Raw genomic sequence first — 24605 nt, forward strand, 5'->3', positions numbered from 1 at the left:
CAAAGGCAGATGCTCAGCTGCTGAGCCACCCAGGTGTCCCTAGTCTAGCCTCTTTAAAGGAAAAAAAAAAAAAAAAAAAAAGGCTGTGTCTCCCTTGAGGAGTGGAACCCAGTTTTCCTCAACCCCCTGCTTGGTATGGTTTGGGTTCTTACCAATGCCAGTTCTCCAGCAGTCACTGAGAAACCCAGTACCAGGATGCCTGGCCCACCTCCTTCCAGTCACTGCTGAGCCACAGCAAACATGGTGAGCACCTCCTGGATAGTAGAGAAAAACTCCATGCTCAGAGCTTGGCCTATGACTCTTCTTGCTCACCTGGATGAGACTAGACATGCTAGGACTCGGGTGAGAGGACACAAACACCACCCCTTCACTGTTCCCCAGGCCCCACCATCTACCTACCAAGGAAGCTTTAAACAAAGGATCTGCAGCAAGTCATCCAAAATCCTTGAGTTGCTAAGCCTAATCCATTGGTCTATTTGCATCATACTGAAGGTAGCAGGGATGCCCCCTCTTTTGTTCATTCTTTAAAGTCCTATCAGCCATCTGCCCTCATTACCTACCTAGTGTCACCCTACTCAGGAAGGGGGGAGCTGCTGCTTAGCTGGATGAGTAGCTGGGCTACAGCCACCTGGGGCAGTTATAGGTAGAAGAGGACCTAGGCCAGTATGACTTCTGTGCTCTGGTCAAGGACACAGGACACCTCCTGGAGGGGTCAAGCCAGTGGTACAGAGCAGTGCTGGAGTGAGGGCAGGGTTTGTCTGGGCCCCACTGACCCATCAAAACTCTGTGCCAGGCTCACCACCACCAGCTCTTTTTTTTTTTTTTTTTTTTTTTATTTAAAAAAAATTTTTTTTTTAAATTTTATTTATTTATGATAGTCACAGAGAGAGAGAGAGGCAGAGACACAGGCAGAGGGAGAAGCAGGCTCCATGCACCGGGAGCCCGACGTGGGACTCGATCCCGGGTCTCCAGGATCGCGCCCTGGGCCAAAGGCAGGCGCCAAACCGCTGCGCCACCCAGGGATCCCACCACCAGCTCTTTAAGCAAGAGTTGAGGGACTGTGCCTGGCACATGCACTGGGGCATGAGACCCTAAGAATAACTCCTACAAAGACCAGGGTGCCTAGGCCTTCAGCCAGCAGGTCTCTCCCAAATTGTTGGCTCTATAGGTCCTGGGGGACTAGAAGAGGAGGGGAAGGCAAGCTCAGGCTGGCTGTCTGGGCTGACAGTGTCTGCTCCACTCTTCTCCCCACTGATCTCCCACTCTCTCCTCTCTGTTCCCCTCCCCCCAACAAACTCTTCCAACCAGGTGTCACACTTTTCATCTGGCACTTACTGCCCACCAAGCACCTGTTATGAGAGGATGGGAGAAGGACTGAAGGAGAGACAGACAGAATAAGGGAGAAGTCATAGAATAAGTCCCCACTTGCTTTGACTTTGACTTTGTAGAGAGAGGAAAAGTCTGTTTCAATAGGAGAAAGAAGGAGTCTATTGGAAAAGATGATGAATTCTCCTCTCTGCAGGAATCTCATCTCCCAGATCCCCATTTTGCCAGTTTGGTTCAGGTCTCTGTTAGGTGTCCTGGTCTGGTTTGCAGACTGCTTTTCTAGGTCTAAGGTGAGTGGGGTTGGGATGAGGAGCAAGTGTTTCAGGTGCTTTCTCTGGAGGAGGCAACCAGAGAGGTGAGAGTTCCACTCTTGTGATTAGAGAACATTTTGTGTTCTTCCTTCAGCCAATAGTGAGGAACCTCATCCCTCATCCTGCCATCTGCTACCCATTCAGTGCTCTCCCCAAGGGAGCCTTAGACTTTTATACTCACACCTAAACATCCGCTCTCCCCAACCTTGTCCATTCTCTCTTCTATCAAGCTCTTTCTCCCTCTTTAGCCCTCCAACCCAGACTCACCAAGGGAGGAGCAAGAGATCATAATGGCTTCTGTGAACCAAAGGTGCTCACAGTAAACATAGGGACTCATCCTTCCACTTCCTAATCATCTTTATAAACCTGGGTTTCAGGAGCCAGAGAGGTAAAGAGGAAAGTTAAAGTGAAGATCTGGAAGACAATGAGAATTCCAGGGAAGGGAAGGATATTTCCATTTCTCACCATAAAACAGAGCAAGCCAGTGAGAAGGTATCAATGCTGACTTGGCAACTAGGTCATTTGAATCTGCAAAGGAAAGTTCCTTTGAGGAATTGCCTAGGAGTGCAGGGGATTCCCTGGTTTGAACGCTCCTGGGATTTCCCAGGACATACCCCAATTCGTCGTTGTTTTCTTTTCTGTCTGGCTTGTTTACTTTTTTTTTTTTCTATCACTCTAATTCATTGTTGTATTTTGGGTTCTTTTCAGGGGTTGCCAAAATTTTTAAGTTCTAGATTCTCCCCCTTTCTCTCTTCTGGCCTTAAGTAAGCATACAAACATTTTTGATTTTTTTTTTCTACTAAGAAGTATGGAAGTAGAGAAAATGGTAAAATAACAAACTTGGAGAAGTTACAAAGTTATTTTAAGTATTAGCTGCTTGTAGTGGTGATCATCCTGGAGTCTCACCTATCTCTACGCTAAAGTAAGTTATCACTTGATTAACTAACAATCAGCCTCTGACCTCTTTATATTCCTGGGGCTAGGGATCCTAAGTTTACTTCAACAAAGGAAGACTCCATTTCTGTCTCCAAGAGGTGCCATAGGAAGCATAATCCATAATATTAGGGAGCAAGTACATCTATAAATCTCAGGGAATCTGCAGGGAGAGCTACTTGTCTCGTTCCATTTCTCCACAGTGGGTCCCATGTGATTACCATAGCCACCTCTGAGGTTATCCAGGAGCAGCTTATGCCACAGCCAAAGCTCCAAAGCTACTCCACAGCCAGCCCGTATCATCAAGACCTAAACAATAACCTTGGTCTGAGTTCCATGAAAATACCTAATTTGCTGATCTTACAGTATTATAGGAGGATCAAGTGAGATATACTCAGGGAGTTAAATTAGCTCCCTTCAAATGTAAATAAAGTGATTCATGAATTGAGATAGAAACATAATTTACAATTATCGAATACTGAACATCCTCTCTGGCAATTACAATGTGGGTGAATGGAGATACTGCCGTGAGGGGCTGGGTGAACATCCATCTCTGCATCCACCACATGGAATCTCTATCTCAGCCCCATATTCAGAATGCCAGATCAGCATGTAACCCAGCTCCATTGTGTGGACAGTTTCATAGGACAAAGGCCCCAGCATAACACAAGCCAGCCTAGCAGCCCCTTTGGCTAGCTCCTGAGGGCCCCCCTTCTCTCTTTTTCTCTGGTTATGCTTTGCTGACTGCTGACTCCTGGCAAAGTCCAGAACAATCACCATGCTCTGAGTGCATCATCCCTCTCGCATCTATAGTTAAGGGCTCCAATTAGCACTTGGATCCGGTGAGAACCCCCACATGTTAGAAATGGCATAGGTAATCTAAGAAACAGAGTGAAAATAGACTGACCCATCCTGTCCTTGCCTCCTCATACCCTCTTCTTCCTAGAGAGTCAGATAGGACTCCAAGCTAGACAGATCAATGCTCACTATGGTTAGAACCTGTCCTAAGTACTTAACAGTATATGTGTTATTTCAAGTACTGGTTTTCCCTAGGATTGTATCTCAGTTTATTGCCTGTGTACTCTAGTTAACATCCTCTCCTCGGATGACTTCACCTATTTATGTGACTTCACCTATTTCACTCTCCCTCAAAATTATATCAGAGAACATTTTTGTTCTGTAGATTCCTCAAATACAGCCTATCTGAAACAGAATGAATTATCTTCCCCCATTCAAACATGCTTTTCCTTTTGTATCCCTTCATTAAATCAGAAACCTATGAATCAGTTGGACTCCTTCCTTGAATCCTCTCACTCCCACCTACCCAGTCACCTAAACCCTACCAATTCTACCTCCTAGGTGGCTTAACCCTCATTATGTCTCACCTGAGAACTCTAGTGGCTTCGAGACCTCAGTTGACCCTGTTTCTGGTCTCATTCCCTCCAATTTATTCTCTATGTTGCTGCCAGTTTTATCTTTATAAAAGTACAGGGTGCCTGTGCGGCTCAGTTGGTTAAGCACCTGACTTCAGCTCAGGTCATGATCTCAAGGAGTCTGCTTCTCCCTCTCCTTCTGCCCCTCCCCTCAATTGTGTACACATGCTCTCATAAATAAATAAATAAATAAATAAATAAATAAATAAATAAATAAATAAATAAAATCCTCAGTGAAAGTACCTGTAATTTGTCATTTGCGTCCCTTCAACAGCTCACGAACGCTTGAAAGACATTCTTACTACGAACACACAACTCTTCATAATTCAGCCTCTACTCTTCCAACTGTTCTCCATATCTCCCCAGCATGAGGCCCTGGCAATTTTATGCTTCTTGTGGCTCCTCAAACACCTCATTCTATTTCATTATCCAGTGCTTTAGCAGAAGTTGTTCCCTATGCCTTGAATGTCTTTTCCCCTTTTGTCTGTCAAGGGAAACTATAACTTAATTATTATGCATGGAAATGTTAAGGATTAACTATTGTATATTAGCATCAAGGTAAGTAATCACCTGAATGGTGAAAGTAAATGTATCAGATGGATGGTCAGTCTGTGAAAGCAGAATAATACAAAAGGCAAGAAGTTATTTTCCTGAGCAAGGAATAACGTAATAGAGATATGTCTAAGTGACTGTGAGGAATGTGCAGTGATTGCTTCAGCTTTCACATCTACGATGGAACCTAAGGAGAAAAACTACAGGAACAGAATTTAAGAACTTTCCTCTAATTACCAGCAAAATGCAAAGTATTGATAAAGCAGGACTTTTCTGTAGGAAATCTGTCCTCCATGCCTTTGCTCCGAGGCTTAAGAGAAATAGAAACCTCTCTTCTCACACATTAGGCAGGATGTAAAGGCTGGACCAGGCTGACGCCTGGTGGAGAGAATGAGCCAGCCACCGCACTGCAATAACAAGGGCACAAAACTTACTCCCTTTATCCTCATTCATTTATTAATTAAAAAACAATAGTACACTTTGTGCTAATACTGAGGCCCTGGAGCACAGAGAATAAAGGACTTAATCCCCACTCCTAAGAGTTCTTAAGAACCCATTCATAAGAACCTAACAGGTGAGAAAGGGTGCCTAGGTGGCTCAGACTGTTTTGTTTTTTTTTCTTCTGCTTTTTAAAATATTTTATTTAGGGACGCCTGGGTGGCTCAGTGGTTGAGCAACTGCCTTTGGCTCAGGTCCTGATCCCGGAGTCTTGGGATCAAGTCCCACATCGGGCTCCCCTCGCAGAGAGCCTGCTTCTCTCTCTCCCTGTATCTCTACCTCCCTGTGTCTGTCATGAATAAATAAAATCTTTAAAAAAAGATTTTATTCGACAGAAAGAGAGAGAAGGAATGTGCACAAGCAAGGGAAGCGGCAGGCAGAGGGAGAGAAAGAAGCAGGCTCCCTGCTGAGCAAGAAACCCATATGGGGCTCTATTCTAGGACCCTAGGATCATGACCTAAGCTGAAAGCAGATGCTTAACCAACTGAGCCACTCAGGTGCCCCTGGCTCCAACCTGTGTCCGCCTTCATCTCAGGTCCTGGGATTGAGTTTACATGGGGCTCCCTGCTCAGCAGGGAGTCTGCTTCTCTCTCTATCCCTCTCTCCGCTCAAGCTCTCTCTCACTCACTCTCTCAGATAAATAAAATATAAAAACAAAAACAAAACCCAAAACACCTAACAGATAAGTAGCTGCCTCTTTAAATGTTACATCCTTGCAGCACCAGGGAGACTGGGGAGTCCAGTTAGAAGGCTAATGCAGTAGTCCAGGGGAAAAATAATGTGATTGGGGTTCAAGGATAATCAGGTTTCGGGATCCCCGGGTGGCTCAGCGGTTAAGCTCTGCCCTCGGCCCAGGGCTTGACCCTAGAGACCCGGGATCGAGTCCCATGTTGAGCTCCCTGCATGGAGCCTGCTTCTCCCTCTGTGTCTCTCATGAATAAATAAAATCTTTTTTTTTTTAATAAATAAAATATTTTTTAAAAAAAGGATAATCAGATATGTGACGAGAGAGACAAGTCAAGGACTTCCAGGTTTCGGGCGTGGGCAGTGGGCTGGTTATGGGTTGCAGATCACAGAGGTCCGGGAACCAAGCGAAAGAGGAAGCTTGTGTAAATGTGAGAACAAAGTTTTAGACCTGTTAAGTTTCAGGCTGGCTGGCGAGGGGTGGGGCGTATCCGGGTAGAAATGTCTAAAAGGTAGTTGGACATACAAGCCTGCAAGTCAGTCCTTCTGCAAAAACCCTGAAAACACAAAACCAATATTTATACTATTTACATATTACTATTTATCAAACCATTTAACCTAGTGGCTGCTGTCTGTCAAGTTGTATTCTAGGCTATTCTTTCTAATTTTTATCAAGGTCTAGAGGGTGGTTATTTTTGTTTTACAAAGTAAGACACTAAGTCTCGGGAGAAGTGAAGTGATTTGCCCCAAGTCACACAGCGGAGCTGCGTTCGAATCCTATTATTAATTCTAAAATCTATGCTCGACACCCTTCTACGCTACCTTTTTAAAGGTCCTCCTTGCTAAAAGTGTGAGCAGCAGTCCCCTCGGGAAAAGCAAACAAACCGTGCCCAGCCCCGACGCACCTGCGCAGAACGCGCCAAGATGGCCGCCCCGTCCTGGGCGGGGGGGCCCCTACGTCATCACGCCGCGCGGCGGCCTGTCGCGCACCACGTCGGAAGGGGGCAGGCCGGCAGATGGCGGCGTGTGCGGCCGGGGGCGTGCCCTGTTCAGCCCTGGCGCAAGATGGCGCTGCCCTTTGCACGTTTGTTGTGCCTGTGCCGCCGGGGAGCCGAACGCTTGGGGCTTGCTGCCGCCGAAGCCCGCAGAGGTAAAACTATCTTCTCTCACTCCTTTACCTCCCAAATGGTTTCCGCATTCCCGGGAGCCCTTTTGGGTCATTCCCCCTCCCGATCTGCGTTGGTCTTGAGAGTCCAAACATGGGACACGGGCTGTTTACCCCGAGGCTTCCCCGAGCCCGAGGCCCATATTAACGTGCCCCGCTCTTGCCCGCTGACGTCCTGACGCTTTCCTGTGTACTGGTGAGCTCCCCGACCGCGGCCTCGGATCGTCCTATGCACGTATCCCTAGGCCTAGGGTTCTACCCCCGTCATCATCCAGTCTCTTTGCTCTGCTCGCAGGCATCAGTTTCAAACTGGAAGAAAAAACCGCCCACAGCAGCCTGGCCCTCTTCAAAGGTGACACGGGCGTCAAATACGGCATAGTGGGATTGGAGCCCACCAAGGTGGCCCTGAATGTGGAGCGCTTCCGGGAGTGGGCCGTGGTGCTGGCAGACACGGCGGTCACCAGTGGCAGACACTACTGGGAGGTGACGGTGAAACGCTCCCACCAGTTCCGGATAGGAGTGGCAGACGTGGACATGTCCCGGGATAGTTGCATCGGTGTTGATGAGCGTTCCTGGGTGTTCGCTTATGCTCAGCGCAAGTGGCACACCATGTTGGCCAACGAAAAAGCCCCCATTGAGGGCATCGGGCAGCCAGAGAAGGTGGGGCTGCTGCTGGAGTATGAGGCCCAGAAGCTGAGCCTGGTGGACGTGAGTGGGGTCGCTGTGGTCCACACCATACAGACCGATTTCCGAGGTCCAGTGGTACCTGCCTTCGCCCTTTGGGATGGAGAGCTGCTGACCCACTCAGGGCTCGAGGTGCCTGAAGGCCTCTAGCATGTCCCTCACTGTAGTCCCTAATTATGCTCTTGGCCAATCTCCTCTGAAAGTGTCTGAAACCTTTTAATTTTGCCACCAAGCAATCTCTAACTCTCAAAATTCAGTGTTGGGTCCTCTGTGCAATATCCTAGTCGTCTTCTTCTCCCATACCCTGAGAAAGCTAGGCATACAGCCACCTTTCCCCTCCCCCAAGCCACTGCCAGTTTCCTAAGCTATCATGAGTGTACCTTGCCTGGCTGGCTTCCTTCAGTCCCTCTGCCTCCCTGTGCCCAGACCTGTCTCAGACTGCAATTCAGTCCTGGGGTCTTAGCTTTCAACTTGTTTGAATGTATTCACCATGTGATACCCTCTGCCTCCCTTTGCCCACATGTGATTTTTTTTTTTCCCCCTTTTCCTTGGGGCTCTACAGGATCTCTCGAGTAAATCCTTTCTACCTCTGGCTGGAAGAGTGGTGCAGTCAGTGACTTGCCCCTTTACAGCGTATATGCAGTCTGGGCTCTGCCTCCCTCATAAAGTGCTTTATGGTGGCTGAAACCGAGCCCTCCTTCCCCAGTACCTCAGTGCCAGACTCTCAGCCCCACACAGCTGCAGCTGTCACCACCCACAGTCCGTCTGCCTTAATCTGCACACCTCTGACATCTGGTATAATCACTGGGTCAGTTACAACCACGACCAAAGGAGACAAGGTACTTTTGCTGCAGTTGGAACTTCCAGAGGGAGGAGAGATGCCTGAGGTCTTGCACAATTCATTTTTGGGCCTGCTCAGTCCCAAACCTCCAAGCATCAGCCCACCCCTGCAACCTGATCTCTGGCAGCAGAATACAGTTAGCCTACAGCAGTAGTTGGGGTTGAGGAAAACGTGGTGGGGTGAGTATGTGAAATATGTATTGTTTGGGCTCTGTGGTTCCCTCTTACTCTACCTTTATGATAGTGATGCAGCTGGATGCCTCTAGAAGAGAGAGAAGGATGGGATTTAACAAAAATAATTTGTGTAATTAAAGTTTATTTGAGCACAAAATACTTTCTCTGTCTATAAAATTAGCAGTAGCAGCAGTACTTCCCAGCCAAGGAGGGCAGACCTGTCCAGGCTCTTAAAGCCTGGAACATAGCTGTCCCACTTCTTCTGTGGATATACACCTATGCATGGTAGCTAAGACCTCTTTACCGGAGTATTTCTGTGTCTCCCATGATGGTTTCTTTAGGGAGAGGGAGAGGGGACCTGGGTGAAGACCTGGGATGATTTTAAGTGGGCCCAACCATTAGGGTGTACCTGGAAGCAGCTCATAGTCTCCGTGGATTGCTCTACTGCATGTGTCCACCAAGGCACTTCTCTATGCTCTGTCAAGGGAATGGGGTATTTTCACTCTCACAGGAAGCAGTGGCCTAAGTTTTGGTCCCCACTGAAGCAAGGTGGCTCTCCATAGCATGTTTGGTGGTTATGGATTGAGGGTGTGGCCAGCTCGTGCTTTTTCTGAGCAGGGACTGTGTGCATGTCCCATGCTCACACCATGCTCTCTAAGTTTTCTTTGGACAGGGCCTCAGCCGCTGCCTCGGCCTGAGTCTCAGGTGGTGTGTAGGAGTCCTGGTAATCCTGCAGCAGTTTCACAACCTCCAGGTGGTTGAACTGCACAGCATCATCCAAGGGAACGTTGCCCCACCTAAAAGGAACAAAGACCATGATCAGGCAAAGAAGACACCAACGGTGCCCTGGTTACATCTAAGACTATGGTGGCTGGAGGGCAGCGGTAGAGAAGCTGTTGCCTAGCCCCTGCCCCCCTTTTAGCTTAATCTTACTCACCTGTCCTTGACAAAAGGATTCACTTTGCAAGCTTCAATCAGGAATTTAACAACTTCAATGTGTCCTAGGAATATGGACCAAAGGAAAATGAGATAGTGCAGATTCTCAACCTTTTGGTGTTAACATTAGTACAGACGTCAGCAGCTGGAGTCTAAACGAAGAGGGAAGGTGGAAAGGCCTCTTCATTTTGTTCCCTGCAGCACCCAACCATAGTTGGCCTGCAAACCGCAGGGCATCTGGACAAAACTAGTTGCTGCCCCTGTAACCTTAAGGGCATATATGATAGGGAGTACTCTTGGTAGAAAGGAAATGGTCTTGGGGGCACTTGGCTAGCATAGTAAGTAGAGCATGTGACTCTTGTGCACACAACTCAGGGTTGGGAGTTCAAACCCCACGTTGGGAGTAGAGTTTACTTAAAAAATAAAGATAAACTATTTAAAAAACAAAAGAAAAAGTTAAGATCTGCTTCCCCTTTTATTTAACCTTCAGATACCTTCAGCCGCAGCAACATGCAGGGCTGTGCGGGAATCATAGTCTTTCTGTTCCATGTCCATGGCTGATAAGGCAAACCTGAGGGTAGTGGAAAGCATTTGGAGTTACCTAGATCAGCCTAGAATCACTACTGTCTTTTCTGAGGTGGGGTTAGAATGGATGGGTTCCAGAAAAATAAAACAGCTTGCTAAGATGTGTAGACCCTGCATGATCATGTTCTATACCCAGATGAGACTTCCAAATCAGACAGGGGTGGGATGCTTCCAGAAACATCACTGCCTATTCGTGGTAGGTGCCCAGTACGTGTTTGTTGATGTTGGTGATCTATTTGAAGCAGAGTCCTTACCTCCTAGGACTCTGCTCTTAACACCGAAGTTAATCATAGCAGTGGCCACCTGCCATTATTTAAATTCTTATCACATGGCAGTCACTGTACTTAAAATAATCTCATTTAAATGCAGTCTATCCAATCTATCTGGCTCTAAAGCTGAAGCACTTAACTATTTTGCTGTGTTGGCTCATAATGAGATCTCTGACCAGGACTATTTTCATTGTTTATTTGGTACCTTCGAAGAGCTGAGACATCTCCACTATAGGCAGCAAATAACAGGTTCACCACAGTCTTGTTCTAGAAAACAAATACCCACCTGAGATTGTGACTCTGCGCTCACCCATGCCCAGCTTTGCCCTGTGACCCTTCTCCAAAGATGCTTAGCCAAGGGTACTGCTAAAGCATTATGGAATGTTCTATTCTGAAATATTCTTACAAGCCATCTGGGGTTTTCCTTACCCGAACTTCTCCCCCTTCACGCCGTGGGTCTAACTTCCGAGCACAGTGCCTCAGGTTGTCGTAGTTGTGGAAATTGAAAAGAGATACCAGCTTCTAGAGTTGTAAGCCAAAGAGATTGTTTACTTACTCCCCGCACTTAGTAGGAGCTCAAAATTATTTCATTTACTCATTCAAAAACATTAAGTCTTACATGCAAAGTAGCTCACCTGGCAGAAGCTGATGCCCCTATGGCTGTTCCCTAGCTTGTCCAGTGGAGGTGACAGACACATCATTCCCATGACATTGGGTACCACTAGGAGGATGGCTCCTGACACAGCTGACTTGGCCGGCAGGCCCACCTTGGGGATGAAGTTGAAACTGAGGATGAGCTAGAGGTACCCTCAAGTTCTGGATTATTAAATTGGTCTATCCCAGATGAGTGCATAGGTAAAGTCACATCCATCTCAACCTCTTGGCTTGTTAATTAGCTTCTTACTCCTCTCCTGCCCTATCCCCCTTAAATTCATGGCTTCAGTAAGGAAATACTTGAGTGTCTGTGCTATGTCTGATGCTGCTCTACAACTAGGACAGTCTCACTGGACTTCATTCTGGTGACAGAAGATAGATGACCAAAAGACAAAAAGAATCATGGCTTATGAGAAAACACAGGAAAAAAGAAGTAGGGTGCTCTGATGGAGGATGAAGTGGGAGGGGGGTCCTAGTAGGAGGCAGGATGGTCAGCAAAGTCACTGAGGAAGTGACATCTAAACAGACCTGGAGGAGAAGCGGCCAGGTACACGATGGGGGCAGAGAAGGGTTCAGAAGCTGCACCATTATGTATTCATGTGTTTGAGGGACTCAGGGTATTTGACAAACTCCCCTAAGGATTCTCAGCCTAATTGCCAGGCTAGAAGTTAGTGAAGGAGAGGTGGGAACAAGCTGCCAGCTTCCACCTTCAGGGACTCCATGTCCTCACTCCTTGGCTTGGAGCGGGTGGCAAATGGATGGCAGGGTCAGAGGCACTCACGTGGAAGGCAAACTGGCCCGAGAAGTCGTACATGCCACAGGAGTGCATGAGGCTGAGGGTGTTGCGCACTGCTTCAGCACTCAGGACGCTCTCCCCCGTGATGGGGCAGATCCCGCCGTTGGCCAGGGTGGCTGCCATGACGCTGCCCGACTCACAGGTCACCTCCACAGAGCACAGCTACAGGGACAAGGCGGAGGTGAGGATGCTGTGTGGCTCTGAACGCTGTGTTCTTGCGTGCAGAACAATGTTCTTGGCATCCTGATCTTTCAAAAGGCTCCCCTGGTGTTTCTGCAGGACACGAACCACTAGAGAGGAGTATCCCTCTTGTGGGTCAGAGCAAGGATGGCAGTGTGTCCGTTCCCCCGGCCCCGAGCAGGACAGCAGTGTTTGCTCACCTGGAAATAGAGATCAAGAGCAGCCATCATGTCCACCCCCTTAGGAAAGCACTGCAAGGAAGAAGAAGGGAGAGCATTTCTCTTCTGCCATCAGCATACCCTGGCACACTGCCAAGGTGTCCACCCGAGTCCACAACCCCATGTGCCCTTCCACCAGCTGCAGAATTCCCAGGGACTTTCTCTACCGGCTCCTCCCAGTTACCTTCTTTTCCTTTAGATAATAGCCGATGGCATAATTCCGATCCCCTGTTTCCTTCTCTGACTGGAATCTGAAGCAAACACCCAATTTAGTACTTGACTTTGAGGGGTGGGTTTAAGAAGAAGGGGGGAAAATACCTTCCCCGAGAGAGAGAACTAGATCACACATGTCAAACTGAATCCTATATAAATCCTCACAGGAATACCAGAGGGAACTTCTGACCCTGAGCAAGCACTCGGCATAGCTTTATTGTAAAATGTAAAAAAAGAAACCAACCCCCAAACTGTCTAGTCATCTAGTCTGGGAAAAGTGATGAAGTTCTTGGCTTTGAGAGGCTTGGCAAGAAAGGGCTGAGGAATAAACCCTCACACCGCCTCTCTAAGTACTAAGTAGAAATGGAACTAATTCTTTTGCAAAGTAAACAAATGTCAATGAATGGGCTCAGAGGAATCCAGGTGGCCAAAATTCCCCTGGATTTCTTCCTCTCCAGATCCCATCATCCCCCTCCTCCATCGTACGTGCACACATCCCACAATGTAGTCAGCCAATTCTGTGAACAGGGCCTTACGTGGCATTGCTGAAACCTATGTATTCGTTCCCAGCCATTTTGTTCAGATACTGTAACACCTAAAAGAGAAAAAGGGAGGGACGCCTGGGTGGCTCAGTGGTTAAGGGTCTGCCTTCGGCTCAGGGCGTGACCCCAGGGTCCTGGGATGGAGTCCCGCATCGGGCTCCCTGTGGGGAGCCTGCTTCTCCCTCTGCTTATGTCTCTGCCTCTCTCATGAATAAATAAAATCTTCAAAAAAAAAAAAAAAAAAAAAAAAGGAAAAGAGCATGAAAGGCATCATGTGGGTGAGGACCCCTAGTAAACACATACTAGCCTGACTAACCCTCCTGAACTCCTAGGTTCTTATCGCAGCAGGAACTCTCGAGACTTTCCCCTCTGAGGCCACAGATTCCCACATCTCTGGAAATAAGACTTCCAGCATGGCCTGGTGCACTATCAAAGTGGGGTTAGAGCCAGGCACTGGGGCAGCTGGAGGGGACAACATGCTATGGAGAAAAGCAGCCAGGGGCTGAGTAGCAAGGGAACTTACAAAATCAAACTTCTCTGCTTTGTTACAGTCCATCTGGAAAGAGGGAAAGAAAGAGATTGAGATCAGCATTCCAAGCCTAAAATGATGACAGGGCAATGTCAGGAACACCTAGTGCAGCTTAATGTTTTACACTGGTTTTGCTACTGGGAATATTTTACATTTACCGTATCTTTTTTTTTAAACAACTGAGATTTTTTTTGTACACCTGCATATCTAGTGATCTTAAAAATCAAATCAGGGATGCCTAGGTGGCTCAGCAGTTGGGCAGTTGCTTTTGGCTCAGGTGGTAATCCTGAGGTCCTGGGACGTCACCCATGGGGCTCCCTGTGTGGAGCCTGCTTCTCCCTCTGCCTGTGTCTCTGCCTGTCTCTGTGTCTCTCATGAAATAAATAAATAAATAAATAATAAATAAATAATAAATAAATAAATCTTAAAAAAAAACCCAAATCATTTAGATTTTATTATCAGGTAATGAGTACAGATAACTTCATCCCATCCCTGAGTCTCACCCATCTGAGTCTCACTTCCAATTCCATTCTCAATCCCAGCCCTCATCCCTGACTCTCACTTCCATTCTCCTGATTCCAGTCCTGTCCCAAAGCCCCACTCCTATTCCTGATCCCCATCTTCAACCCTTACAGCCCAGCCTGGAGCCATCCTTTATCCTATCCCTGACTCCCATAGCCATCTCCAACTGGAGTGACAGGAATGGGATGAGAGATGTGTTGCATATAATATTCAGTTATACCAATTATATTGATAACTGAGATAAAGCTGAAGATTTTAGCCGAGAGCGGGGTCCATTAAGGCCTGCTTAGATGGGAATGGAATGAGACAGGTGCTGGCTACAGAGTTGTAGATAGAGCTATCCCAGGGTAAGGGTAGAACCTGAGCCTGGTCTCTCACCCCACCCCCACCACATCCCATTGCTTCCTGCACATGTCAACTATAGTGTCAACACCATAGGGACTCTGACACCTGAGTCCCTGAGGGGAGGGTTCCTAACACCACCTTCCTCAGGAGGGGTTGTGATTGGCTTTGGAGTGTTGCTGCCCACACTGTTCTCAGGTTCTTGCTCAAGCCCTGGGAGACCTACAGCTGACAGGCCAGCCTGATACCCTTGCTCAAGGCCAACTCACAGTTTCAGGTGACGTGAATAGCTGCCCTGGCCTGGCCATTCACCCTTCTTTTTGCGTCCCTCACCCAGAAATAGCCAATCAGTGCCCAATAGTGCTGTCCTCCCCCTGTATCTGGCATTTGGCCCTTGGTCCTAGGCAGGGGTCAAGACCTGCTCACTTCTCTAAGGGCCAGGAAGCTCTGGGCTCCAGACTCATGGGTGGGGGCAGAGGTGCAGTTCCTTTTACTAACATCTTCAACATATGTGGGTCCTTGGTGTGCCCTCACTGCCTCCTGAGGACAGAGGGATCAGAGCCCCAGCAATCTCCCTGGAGAGCTGGGCAGATAGGAGGAACATAGGAACAGGGGGGTTTAGAGAATAGTACCTTCCAGAAAGCTAGGATGGCACTGACCTTGATCAGGGAGCTCACGACAATGGCACCAGCATTGACCATGGGGTTATGGGGGATTCCTGGGGAAATACAAACCACCCAGAGTCTTATTAGCTGCTGAGAAAGCCTCCTTTACAGCCTTCCCACTCTGCAGGCTAGACAAGAAAAATTTCTTTGCTGGGGAGGATGAAATGACAGAGCTAATCAGGAGGGTTAGAGAAACGAACAAGGCTTCAGGGATGGGTGGGAATAAGAAGGGGGGACATCTAGGAGTCTGGTCTGAGCCGTGGTAGTACTCACCTTCCTCATTGAGGGACAGCTTGTTGTAGCGTAGGCCACTGGGCTCCTTGCCCACAAACTTGTGCACGTACTCAGTCCCTAGGGTGCTTATGGAGATAGCATAGGTGAGGGGCTTCACACAGGACTGCAGGCAGAAGGGAATCTTTGTGTGGCCCACGGAGTGCCTGGAGGCAGACAGGGGCCATGAAAGGGGTCGAGCCTACATTCTGCACCTGCACCCTACCTCCCCACTCCCTCTCACCCAGCATCTCACCGTTGACCATCCACAGTGCACAAGGAGACGCCCCACAGGTCTGGATTGGACTTGGCCAGCTGAGGGATATAAGCCGCCACCTGGGCATGAGTGGGGAGAGAAAACAGAACAGAAATATGGATATAGAGAGGGGAAACAGAGCTGCTGAAGTTCAGGGTCAGGAGAATCTTCTAGATAAAAGTGAAAATTCTGTCTTCTTCAGGCCAATGGGTTCCCTCCTGCCTGTTGTTCCCAGGGACACCCAAGTCTTAAGTCCAAGAAGGGCTTATCTTCCTGTAGCCCTATTCCTATAGAGATGGCAGTAAAGCCTATGGAAGGTAAAAACAGGAGAACTCTGGGGTCAGCTTCCCTTACTGGTTCTTAGGCTTAATTATTCTATAGGTCTTTTTCAAAGTTCTATCTAATCCTTTATGCCAATTGTCCCCATAAATTGGGGTTGGATTCCCTCATCTGCTCTAGAAATCACATGTATAGAAATACATAAAGCCGTTATCCCTATTTTTAAAGGTTCTGCTTCTCATCTCTCAACCATGGATTCCCAGCCCCAGGAAATTTCCAAGAAGCAAGGTATATCTGGCCCAGAGCCCTTGCCCCTCCCTTAGTCCCCTGGCCCTCACTTTGCCTCCAGTGAGCTCTTTGGCATCCTCAAAGATGCGATCCACATGGCTCGTGAACTCCTCAAAATCAGGAATGACAAACTTCTTTCGGAATGCCTGGGTCAGGAGCACAATGTTGCTGCTCACACACCTGGATCCCAGACACGATTGGGTTAGGGGGCTGGAGAGATGCAGCTGTCACTCACTCTGGAGCCATGGAAGTTGGGAATAAGGAAGGTGTGAGTGGTCATTAGGTTTGGGACCAACAGCTGTATGACCTTTGGCATATCACTTTATCTTTCTGGGTCTTAGGTTTCTTTTGCTCCTAAAATGAGGGGTTGTAATGATGTGGAAAGATAGCCCAAGACACAGTGCCTTGGGATATGAGAAAAAAAAACCAAATAATATGTATAGTGGGTCACCTTTATATTTTAAAAATCCTAAATCATATAAGTATATTTAAATATATTCTTACTGGTACGTAAATGCACAGGACATCGTCTAGAAGATACCCACTAATTTGTTAACAATGTTTACTTCTGGGCAAGGGGACTGGGATTGGGGAGACAAGGAAAGGAGAACATGTATTTCCACATTGCTTGCATTTTTACAAATATAGAACATTCATATGTTACTTGTGTTATACACAAGTAATAAAATGAGGGGTTGAACTATCCAATCCCCGAGAGTCCCTGCTGTTACAGTCTATGTCCACAGAACAGTTTTGAGAATGGTGCTCTTGTTTCCGGGGCCCTCACTTTTGGAAGAGATCTCGGTCCAAGAGGCCACCACTGCTGGACTCTCGAACCATGCGTCGCATCTGGCTCATGCAGTCCCGGAGCCGGGGATCTGATGTCTGCAGTCCAGTGGCCTTCAGTGCCTTTAGGGAAAAGAAGCCTGGTAAGGTCAATTAGAAGGATAGCAATGCAATCCTAATATTCTTTCCCAGTGGATCACAATTAGCTCAATCCCAATTACTACAACAGGTAGAACAAATGGATTTGCAGACTAATAAAGGAGGGACATGGTACAGCTTTGAAGGCTAATAAGGGTTTCCTGTCCTTTTCATCAAGGCAGTTGGTTTCTGAACCCCTTGGGTCAAAGTCTCAAACCAAGAATATGGTTTGTGTCAGAGGGTTTAATCTTCCCACAGGAGGAAGAGCAGAGGGCCTGGAGGAGAGATGGGATTGCCTTATGATTCTAGGTATCTACTGCCATCTGTTATTTTTCACCTTCGTGAAGCAATGCATTAGCTGCCCTACATTTGTCCTACCCTCCTTTTCCCACTTTGCAGAGGTCCTGAGGGCTCAGCATTCTGAGCAGATAGAGAGGAACTTACAGTAGTGAACTTGTGGATGGGGATTCGTTCCTGTCCTTCAGCAATAGTGTAGAAGAGGAGATCACCCAGGCGGGATAGCATGCCACTCTCTGATGAATCACTGTTTGGGGGCAGAGATAGGGAAGGAGGATAGGAGCGTGAGAACGGCTACCTGCTCCTCCTCCAAGAACATGGCCTTATAAATAGGTATGTGTCCTCACTCTATCTCACTCAGGCCTCCTGCCTGAATCATCTAATCTATCCCTATAATTCCAACTTTCTCATCTTTGCTGGGAAGTCTTAAATCTTATTCTCTCGCTTTCTTGTGTTCCTAACCTTCAGATCTTTATTTCTAGTAGCCTTCAAGACAGCTTTTCTAGACTTCCATTTCTAGATGTCCTGTAGGCACCGCCTATTCAAAATGTCTTAACCTGAGGTTATCTCACCTCCGTCCCTCTGCTCTTCCTCCTGTGCTCCCCATTTGGGTTAATAGCAGTATCACTCACCCAGGTGCCAAGCTGGAAACGTGGAATCATTTGGAAAATTCCCATATCTTACATCCATGTTCAGTTGGTAACCCACATCATGGTAACCATGATAATGTTTCTGAAATCCACCCTCTTTTCTTCCCCTGTGCCAGCATGGTATAGTAGAAAGAAACAGAATTTGCCACTTAAAAGCTGTGTGACCTTAATATGGATAGTAAGTCAGGTTATTTAATATTGCTGAGTTTGCTTCCTCATCTGTAAAATAAGGGTAGTAATATCTATTTCACACGGGTGAAGTAGGCTTAATTAATTTTGTGAAAAAGTCTTTCACAAAGTAAATGTTCGGTAAACCATGCTTCTTTACCATCAGCTCCATAATGTCTGTTCCCTAACTGCTACTACACTCCCTTGATTTCCAACCCATCTTCCACAATGTACCAGTTCTTTCAAAAACTCAAATATAATTTCTCTCTTTTTTAATTTTTATTTATTTATGATAGTCACAGAGAGAGAGAGAGAGAGAGAGAGAGGCAGAGACATAGGCAGAGGGAGGCTCCATGCACCGGGAGCCCGACATGGGATTCGATCCGGGGTCTCCAGGATCGCGCCCTGGGCCAAAGGCAGGCGCCAAACCGCTGCGCCACCCAGGGATCCCAAATATAATTTCTCTATTCAAAAACCTTTGAGGGCAGCCCGGGTGACTCAGCAGTTTACTGGCACCTTCGGCCTTGGGGCGTGATCCTGGAGATCGGGGATAGAGTCTTGCTTCTCCCTCTGCCTGTGTCTGTGCCTCTGTCTCTCTCATGAATAAATAAATATAATCTTAAAACAAACAAACAAACAAACAAACAAACAAACAAAAAACCTTTGATAGTTCTCCAGTGCCTGCAAAATAAGTTCTTATTTCTTGGTATAGCATTCAAGGTTCTTTAAAACCTGCCAACAGGGGTGCCAGGGTGGTTCAGTAGGTTAAGCATCTGACTCTTGGTTTTGGCTCAGGTCATGATCTCATGGGTTGTGGAATCCTAGGATAGAGCCTGAGTCAAGCTTTGAGTTGGGATCCGTGCTCAGCGGGGAGTCAGTTTGAAGTCTCTCCCTCAGCCCCTCCCTGCCCCACAGATTCTCTCTCTTTCAAATAAATAAATTAAAAAAAAATAATAATAAAATAAATAAATAAATAAATAAATCTGCCAACGTCCCTTTCCTATTCTCCACAATGCCCCAATACTCCAGTTATGCCAGATAATAGGTAGGTGCCCAAATAGGCCAGGCATTGTCAGGCTTCCTGCCTTTGCCTATGATGCAACTTCTGTATGGATGACCTTTTTTCTCCTTCACTTGGGACAGTCCTGCTCATCCTTCAAGGTCCAGATCAAATGTACTCATTCTGTAAAGGCTTCCTTAAACCTCCCAATATTGTTTATGCTGCTGGTATGACACAACCCACCATCTTACTGACTTACTGACAGAAGAATCTCTCTTGCTCCACTGTTAGGTCTTTGTGTTTTGTTTTGTTTTGTTTTCAGAATCAACATTCATTATTTTTACTAAATTAGACATACGTTGCAAAATTTAAACAGATATGATATTTTTGGGTTATTGATTAAATTCAGAATAAAAAGATGTAAAAATGTCTTTTTTAAAAGATTTTATTTTTGGAGTGCCTGTGTGGCTCACAGTTGGTTAAGAATCTGCCTTCAGCTCAGGTCATGATTCCAGAGTCCTGGGAATGAGCCCTGCACTGGGCTCCTGATGCTTCTTCTCCCTCTGCTTGCTGGTCTGCTTATTTGTGCTCTCTCTCTTTCTGTGTCAATCTTTTTTAAAAAAAAAAAAAAAAAAGATTTTATTTTTAAGTAATCTCTACACCCAGTATGGGGCTCTAACTCACGATATGGAGATCAAGAATTGCATGCTCTCCAGCCGACTGAGCCAGCCAGGTGCCCCAAGATGTAAAAATTTCTCTTTACTTTTCTTTTTCCCTTCCTTCCTTCCTTCTTTCCTTAAGCTATAAAGACTTCTAGTTCTAATTCTTCTGATTTGAAATTAGAAAATTGACATTTTTAAAGGGTGTATCTCCCACTCCCCTTACCCATTTTGCCCATTCTCCCACTCCTTCCCTCTTGATATATATTTAAAAAAATATTTTATTTAGGGACGCCTGGGTGGCTCAGTTGTTGAGTGCCTGCCTTTGCCCCAGGGTGGGATCCTGGAGTCCAAGGATCAAGTCCCACATCTGGCTCCCTGCAGGGAGCCTGCTTCTCTCTCTGCTAATGTCTCTGCCTCTGTCTGTGTGTCTCTTGTGAATAAATAAAATCTTTAAAAAATGTATTTTATTTGACAGAAAGAGAGACAGGGAGCATGCACAGAGGCAGAGGGCGTGGCAGGCAGAGGGAGAGGGAGAAGCAGACTCCCTGCAGAGCAGGGAATCCGACATGGAGCTCTATCCCAGCACCCTGGGATCATGACCTGAGCTGAAGGCAGACACTTAGCTGCTTAACCAACTGAGCCACCCAGGCGCCCCTTTATGTATCTTTATATATCTATACCTTTATCTATAGCTATTCTCTCCCTCTATATATCTTGTCTTCATTACATTGAGCAAAGTCTCTAGCACACAGTGGGTTTTCAATAAAAAATTACCAAGTCACATTTCTAGTAAGGTCCCTTTTCCCCAATGTATCTCTTTTGCTGGCTTACAGCACTTAAAATTCCAGGTAATTAAGACTTCTTGGTCTTCATTAATTCTACTATTAATATGTTAACAGATTTAGAGGATATGTTTTCAGATCGTTCCAAAGATGACAGCTATTTGAGATTAACACCCTTTAAAACTCTTTGACCCCAGGGCACCTGGGTGGCTCAGTTGTTATCGCCTTCAACTGGGGCCATGGTCCTGGGATCCAACCTCGCATTGGGCTCCCTGCTCAGCAGGGAGTCTGCTTCTCCCTCTCCCTCTGCCCCTCCCTCCTGCTTGTGCACACTCTCTCTGTCAAATAAATAAATAAAATCTTAAAAAAACAACAATGACTCTTTGACCCAACAACTTGACTATATGTTCACAAAGTCACATATTCACATTTATTGCATTGTTAGTAAGACTGAAAACAACCTAAGTGTTCATCAACAGGTTAGGTAAATTATGGTATAATCATGCAATGGAATATTATACAGTATAAGAAAAACGAAATGAGAAAGTTCTTTAAGTACTGATATGGAATAATCTCTAAGATGTCATATTAACTAATATAAGCAAGCTGTAGAACAATGTTTATAGTATGGTACTATTTATGTTTAAAAGGAAAAAGTATGTTTGCCTCTTTAGGAACAAAATATTTCTGGAAGGATAGATAAGAAACCTGTAAAAGAAAAAAAGAAAAGAAAGAAAAGAAATGAAAAGAAACCTGTAAGCCTGATTTACCTTCCTCTAGGGTGATGAAGCTGGTGCTGGGCAAAAGGAGTAGGAGGGATACTGCCCACTACATATTTTTTTTTTATATTTTGAATTTTGAATGATATGAATATGTATATGCTACTTATTGAGTGTGATGTATATGAATATGGACATACTCTCTATTGAAACAATCCATTAAAAAATAAAAAGTCTCTCAAGAAGCTTGGAATAGACCAGGCATGTTTGTATTTAGGGCGAGGAGGAATATCAGAAGAGGGCAATTTCTTTTTCTGTGGAAATCCAATTGTCACAATGAGGCTAGTGCCTATAGGGAGGACGGGATCCATGTGGTGATAGAAGGGAGGAAAAAGCTATCTGAGGAATAATTCAAGAAGGCAATTATGTAGGAACACTTTAGAGCAGGCTTCTGTGCCTGGCAGCTAAAGGAAGACAGGAAATAATGCCACACCACTGAGGTGTCACAAGCCTTAAGAAAACTGCATACTCTTTTGGCCCAGTTATGGATTTATCTCCAAGATAATGTTGGTGGGGGGGGGGGGGGAGGAAAGCAAGGTGCAGAACAATGTGTATAGCATGACACCATTTTTATTTAAAAAAAAAAAGAACGGGAAATAATATCAACATGTGTTTGCTGACACATACATAAAACATCACTAGAAGATTATACAAGATATTGATGACAGATGTCTCTGGAAGGAAAATTTCCTAGGAATTTACTCTAAGAAATAATTGAACGGGTGCACAAGAATATGCAGTAACCAAATTGAAGACTGGTTAACTAAATTATGATACCTTGTATAGTGTAATCTTAAAATGGCTAAATGGCAGCTATTAAAATGACAATATGACACACACATTCAATACTAAAAGCTGTCCATAAATGAAAAAGATAGGTTACCAAAGAATATGAATACTATGATCCTATTTTTGTTAAATTTTATACATACATATATAGAGTATTTATGGATATATACCACAATATTAACTGGTTACCTCTAATATTGGGATATTTATTTTCTTCTTGGTACTCTTATTTTTCTTTTATAATCAAAAATAAGAAAGCTAAATATTAAAAAATAAAAAAAGAAGCTGAATAACTGGGTGTTTTCTCGTTTCTGCCTTTCCCCCCTCAAACACAAGAACCTCTCCCCATCATGGTATCACACGCCCAGAGCCCATCCCCTGCCGGTGCTTTCAACTCCTTCTGCCTAAGGGAACCACCCGATGAGGGGCCCTAGCAAGAATTCCCTGAGAGCACAGACAGCCATAGGCAGGAGGATCAAGGTTCCCCAAAACGCGTCCATCACCTGACTCCACTGGATAAGGAAGTGTGTGTGGAAGGAGTCAGGGATACTACTTGCTCTCCATCCTGCAGAAGACTTGAGGGTGAGGGAGGTTAAGGCTTTGCTCTATCTCACCATTTCTCCCATGGAGATTATTTGGGAAAAGTTAGAGTAGAGAGTAGAACGGGAGAAAGAGGGCCTATTCCTGAATGTTAAAATGTTCTGTATTTCCTTAAGAAGAGGCTGATGGACAAGTATAGCCTAAAAATTAGTAAGTCAATCATACCTTACTGGTCTGTTATCTGTCAGGACAAGGGCTCCGTAGTGGTGAGACAGTGGGTGCCATGTCTGTCTGGCTAGTTTAAAAATGATGTGCATGTCTTTCTGACATGTACTGATGATTCAGTACATGTCAAGGACACAGGAGATGGTCCGTTTTCTGTTCCTGCTATAATAGAGCAGGGGTTACGTGGAAACTGTCTACGTTGGCTTCTGGAAAGGACAAAATTTCCTGCTCATCTCCTCTGCGTCTGGGGGAATAGAGGCTCTGCCTCCAACTGCTCCTGGGTGGTGGAGGGGAGAGGCGCAGCCTCTGGGACAGAATATTAGCCCAAGGGAAGAGAGCCCTTTAAATCAGGCAGCACAAATGACGGGCTGACTGGTTCTGGTTTGGGGAAATCTGTATCTAATGATTTCCCCCCCCATTTTTTTCATTCAACAATCAACTGGAAAACTACCCCTATCCTACAGATTTGGGAGCCCTGACAACGCACGCATCCAACACATAAGCAAAAGACACACGCACATACCTGCGCACTAGTAATGCACGCGCATCACACATTACACGCCGAGGACAAGCCGAAACACAGACACGCCATACAGATGGGCAGACCCAAGTCCACCGGGGCTCTAAGCAAGAGGCCGTTTCATACGCACGCGTCCCCTAAAATACACCCGTGGACCTGGAAGGGGGGGGTGAGGATGCGCCGTGCGCGCTCGGTCCTGCACTCAGACACGTGCACTAGGCAACACTCCGCGCCCACCTGCGTCTCCCAGCGAGGTACGCACCTTGGACGGGCACCATCCCGAGGACCGACCTGCCCCAGCGCCCTCCCGGGCGGACGGCACCTTACCGCCCGAGCGCGGCGGACCCAAAGCCCCAAATCTAAAGGAAAAGGCATCGCAGGCTAGTGAGCGAGAACAGAGGGGCGAGGAGATGCGCTCCCGGGGTAAGGGGGCTCGGGAGCTGGCAAGACGACAGCGGGAGTGGGAGCGAGCCCGTCCCCTGCCCCGGTCCCGCAAGCCTTACTGATCCTGGCGCTGCGGCTGGTGGCTGTGCGGCGTCTCCCTGCCCAGCGCCGCGGCCTCACTGAGGTGGTGCCGGACGCCCCCGTCAAGGAGAGGGCTCCGGCTCGGGCGGCCCCAGCCTCCCAGCCGGCACTGAGCGCCGGCCCCGCTCAGCGCCTCCTGCAGAGCCCTGAGGGAGCGCATCCCCCCAGCGCGCCTCCCGCTCGGCCGAAGCGCCCCGGGAGTCTGAGCCGCGGCGGGAGGGAGGGCGGAGGACGCGCCGCCGCCGGGGGGAGCGCTGTGGAGGAGCGCGGGGCCTAGGATGTGAGGGGGCGGGCCCGCTGGGTGGGGTGGGAGCGGGGGAGGGCCGGCCCCCGAAGCTCGCCGGCCTCCGCGAGGTGCGCTCAACCCCTCTGGGCAGGGGACCGGCGGCCAGCGGCGTAGGAGACGAACCCTGGCGGAGGGCGTTTGCCGCGGGGTAAGAAAGGGGCGGTGCGCGAGGTTGGATGGACAATGCACAGGCCCAATCACTGGGGAAGCAGAGGCCTTGGGGGCGGAGAAAGGATGAGGCGAGCCAATGAGAGCACGGCGGTGGGCCGTCCGCGGAGAGCCTCGCGAAGGCTGCGGGGCCGGCAGCCTGCGAC

The 24605-nt window shown here is 47.1% G+C and overlaps 2 protein-coding genes across 8 annotated transcripts; one reads left to right on the forward strand and one right to left on the reverse strand.

The window, feature by feature from the left end:
• Positions 1 to 6710: 6710 nt before the first annotated feature.
• On the forward strand, positions 6711 to 8757 carry SPRYD4 (SPRY domain containing 4). Its single transcript, XM_077913418.1, has 2 exons — positions 6711 to 6887; positions 7198 to 8757. The coding sequence occupies exons 1-2, from the start codon at positions 6803 to 6805 to the stop codon at positions 7734 to 7736; spliced, it is 624 nt and encodes a 207-aa protein (XP_077769544.1). The 5' UTR covers positions 6711 to 6802; the 3' UTR covers positions 7737 to 8757.
• GLS2 (glutaminase 2) lies at positions 8726 to 24417 on the reverse strand. 7 transcript variants are annotated; one of them, XM_077913404.1, is made up of 19 exons: positions 23984 to 24117; positions 23743 to 23839; positions 17513 to 17612; positions 16932 to 17053; positions 16195 to 16324; positions 15578 to 15657; positions 15325 to 15488; positions 15046 to 15104; positions 13517 to 13549; positions 12988 to 13046; positions 12423 to 12489; positions 12221 to 12271; positions 11826 to 12002; positions 11026 to 11157; positions 10820 to 10912; positions 10596 to 10657; positions 10031 to 10107; positions 9538 to 9601; positions 8726 to 9397 (listed from the first exon to the last, which is right to left on the reverse strand). In XM_077913404.1, the coding sequence occupies exons 3-19, from the start codon at positions 17591 to 17593 to the stop codon at positions 9241 to 9243; spliced, it is 1608 nt and encodes a 535-aa protein (XP_077769530.1). In that variant the 5' UTR covers positions 17594 to 17612; positions 23743 to 23839; positions 23984 to 24117; the 3' UTR covers positions 8726 to 9240. The 7 variants fall into 7 exon arrangements, with proteins under 7 accessions (XP_077769530.1, XP_077769524.1, XP_077769526.1 ...); XM_077913398.1 differs by lacking the exon at positions 23743 to 23839 and having other exon boundaries at positions 23984 to 24412; XM_077913400.1 differs by lacking the exon at positions 23984 to 24117 and having other exon boundaries at positions 23743 to 23972.
• Positions 24418 to 24605: the final 188 nt, after the last annotated feature.

The sequence above is a fragment of the Canis aureus genome, chromosome 11 (assembly GCF_053574225.1).
Source record: "Canis aureus isolate CA01 chromosome 11, VMU_Caureus_v.1.0, whole genome shotgun sequence".
Taxonomy (NCBI): domain Eukaryota; kingdom Metazoa; phylum Chordata; class Mammalia; order Carnivora; family Canidae; genus Canis; species Canis aureus.

What these genes read in the sequence shown, in the direction of transcription:
- GLS2 (XM_077913398.1), bottom strand. Translation starts at nt 24,165, where the DNA reads ATGCGCTCCCTCAGGGCTCTGCAGGAGGCGCTGAGCGGGGCCGGCGCT. An exon ending in GTGAAGGGGGAGAAGTTCGG is followed by an intron (nt 10,658 to 10,819) that starts GTAAGGAAAACC and finishes TTTGTTTTCTAG; the next exon opens with AACAAGACTGTGGTGAACCT. An exon ending in GATGTCTCAGCTCTTCGAAG is followed by an intron (nt 10,108 to 10,595) that starts GTACCAAATAAA and finishes CACTACCCTCAG; the next exon opens with GTTTGCCTTATCAGCCATGG.
- SPRYD4 (XM_077913418.1), top strand. Translation starts at nt 6,803, where the DNA reads ATGGCGCTGCCCTTTGCACGTTTGTTGTGCCTGTGCCGCCGGGGAGCC. An exon ending in TGCCGCCGAAGCCCGCAGAG is followed by an intron (nt 6,888 to 7,197) that starts GTAAAACTATCT and finishes CTCTGCTCGCAG; the next exon opens with GCATCAGTTTCAAACTGGAA.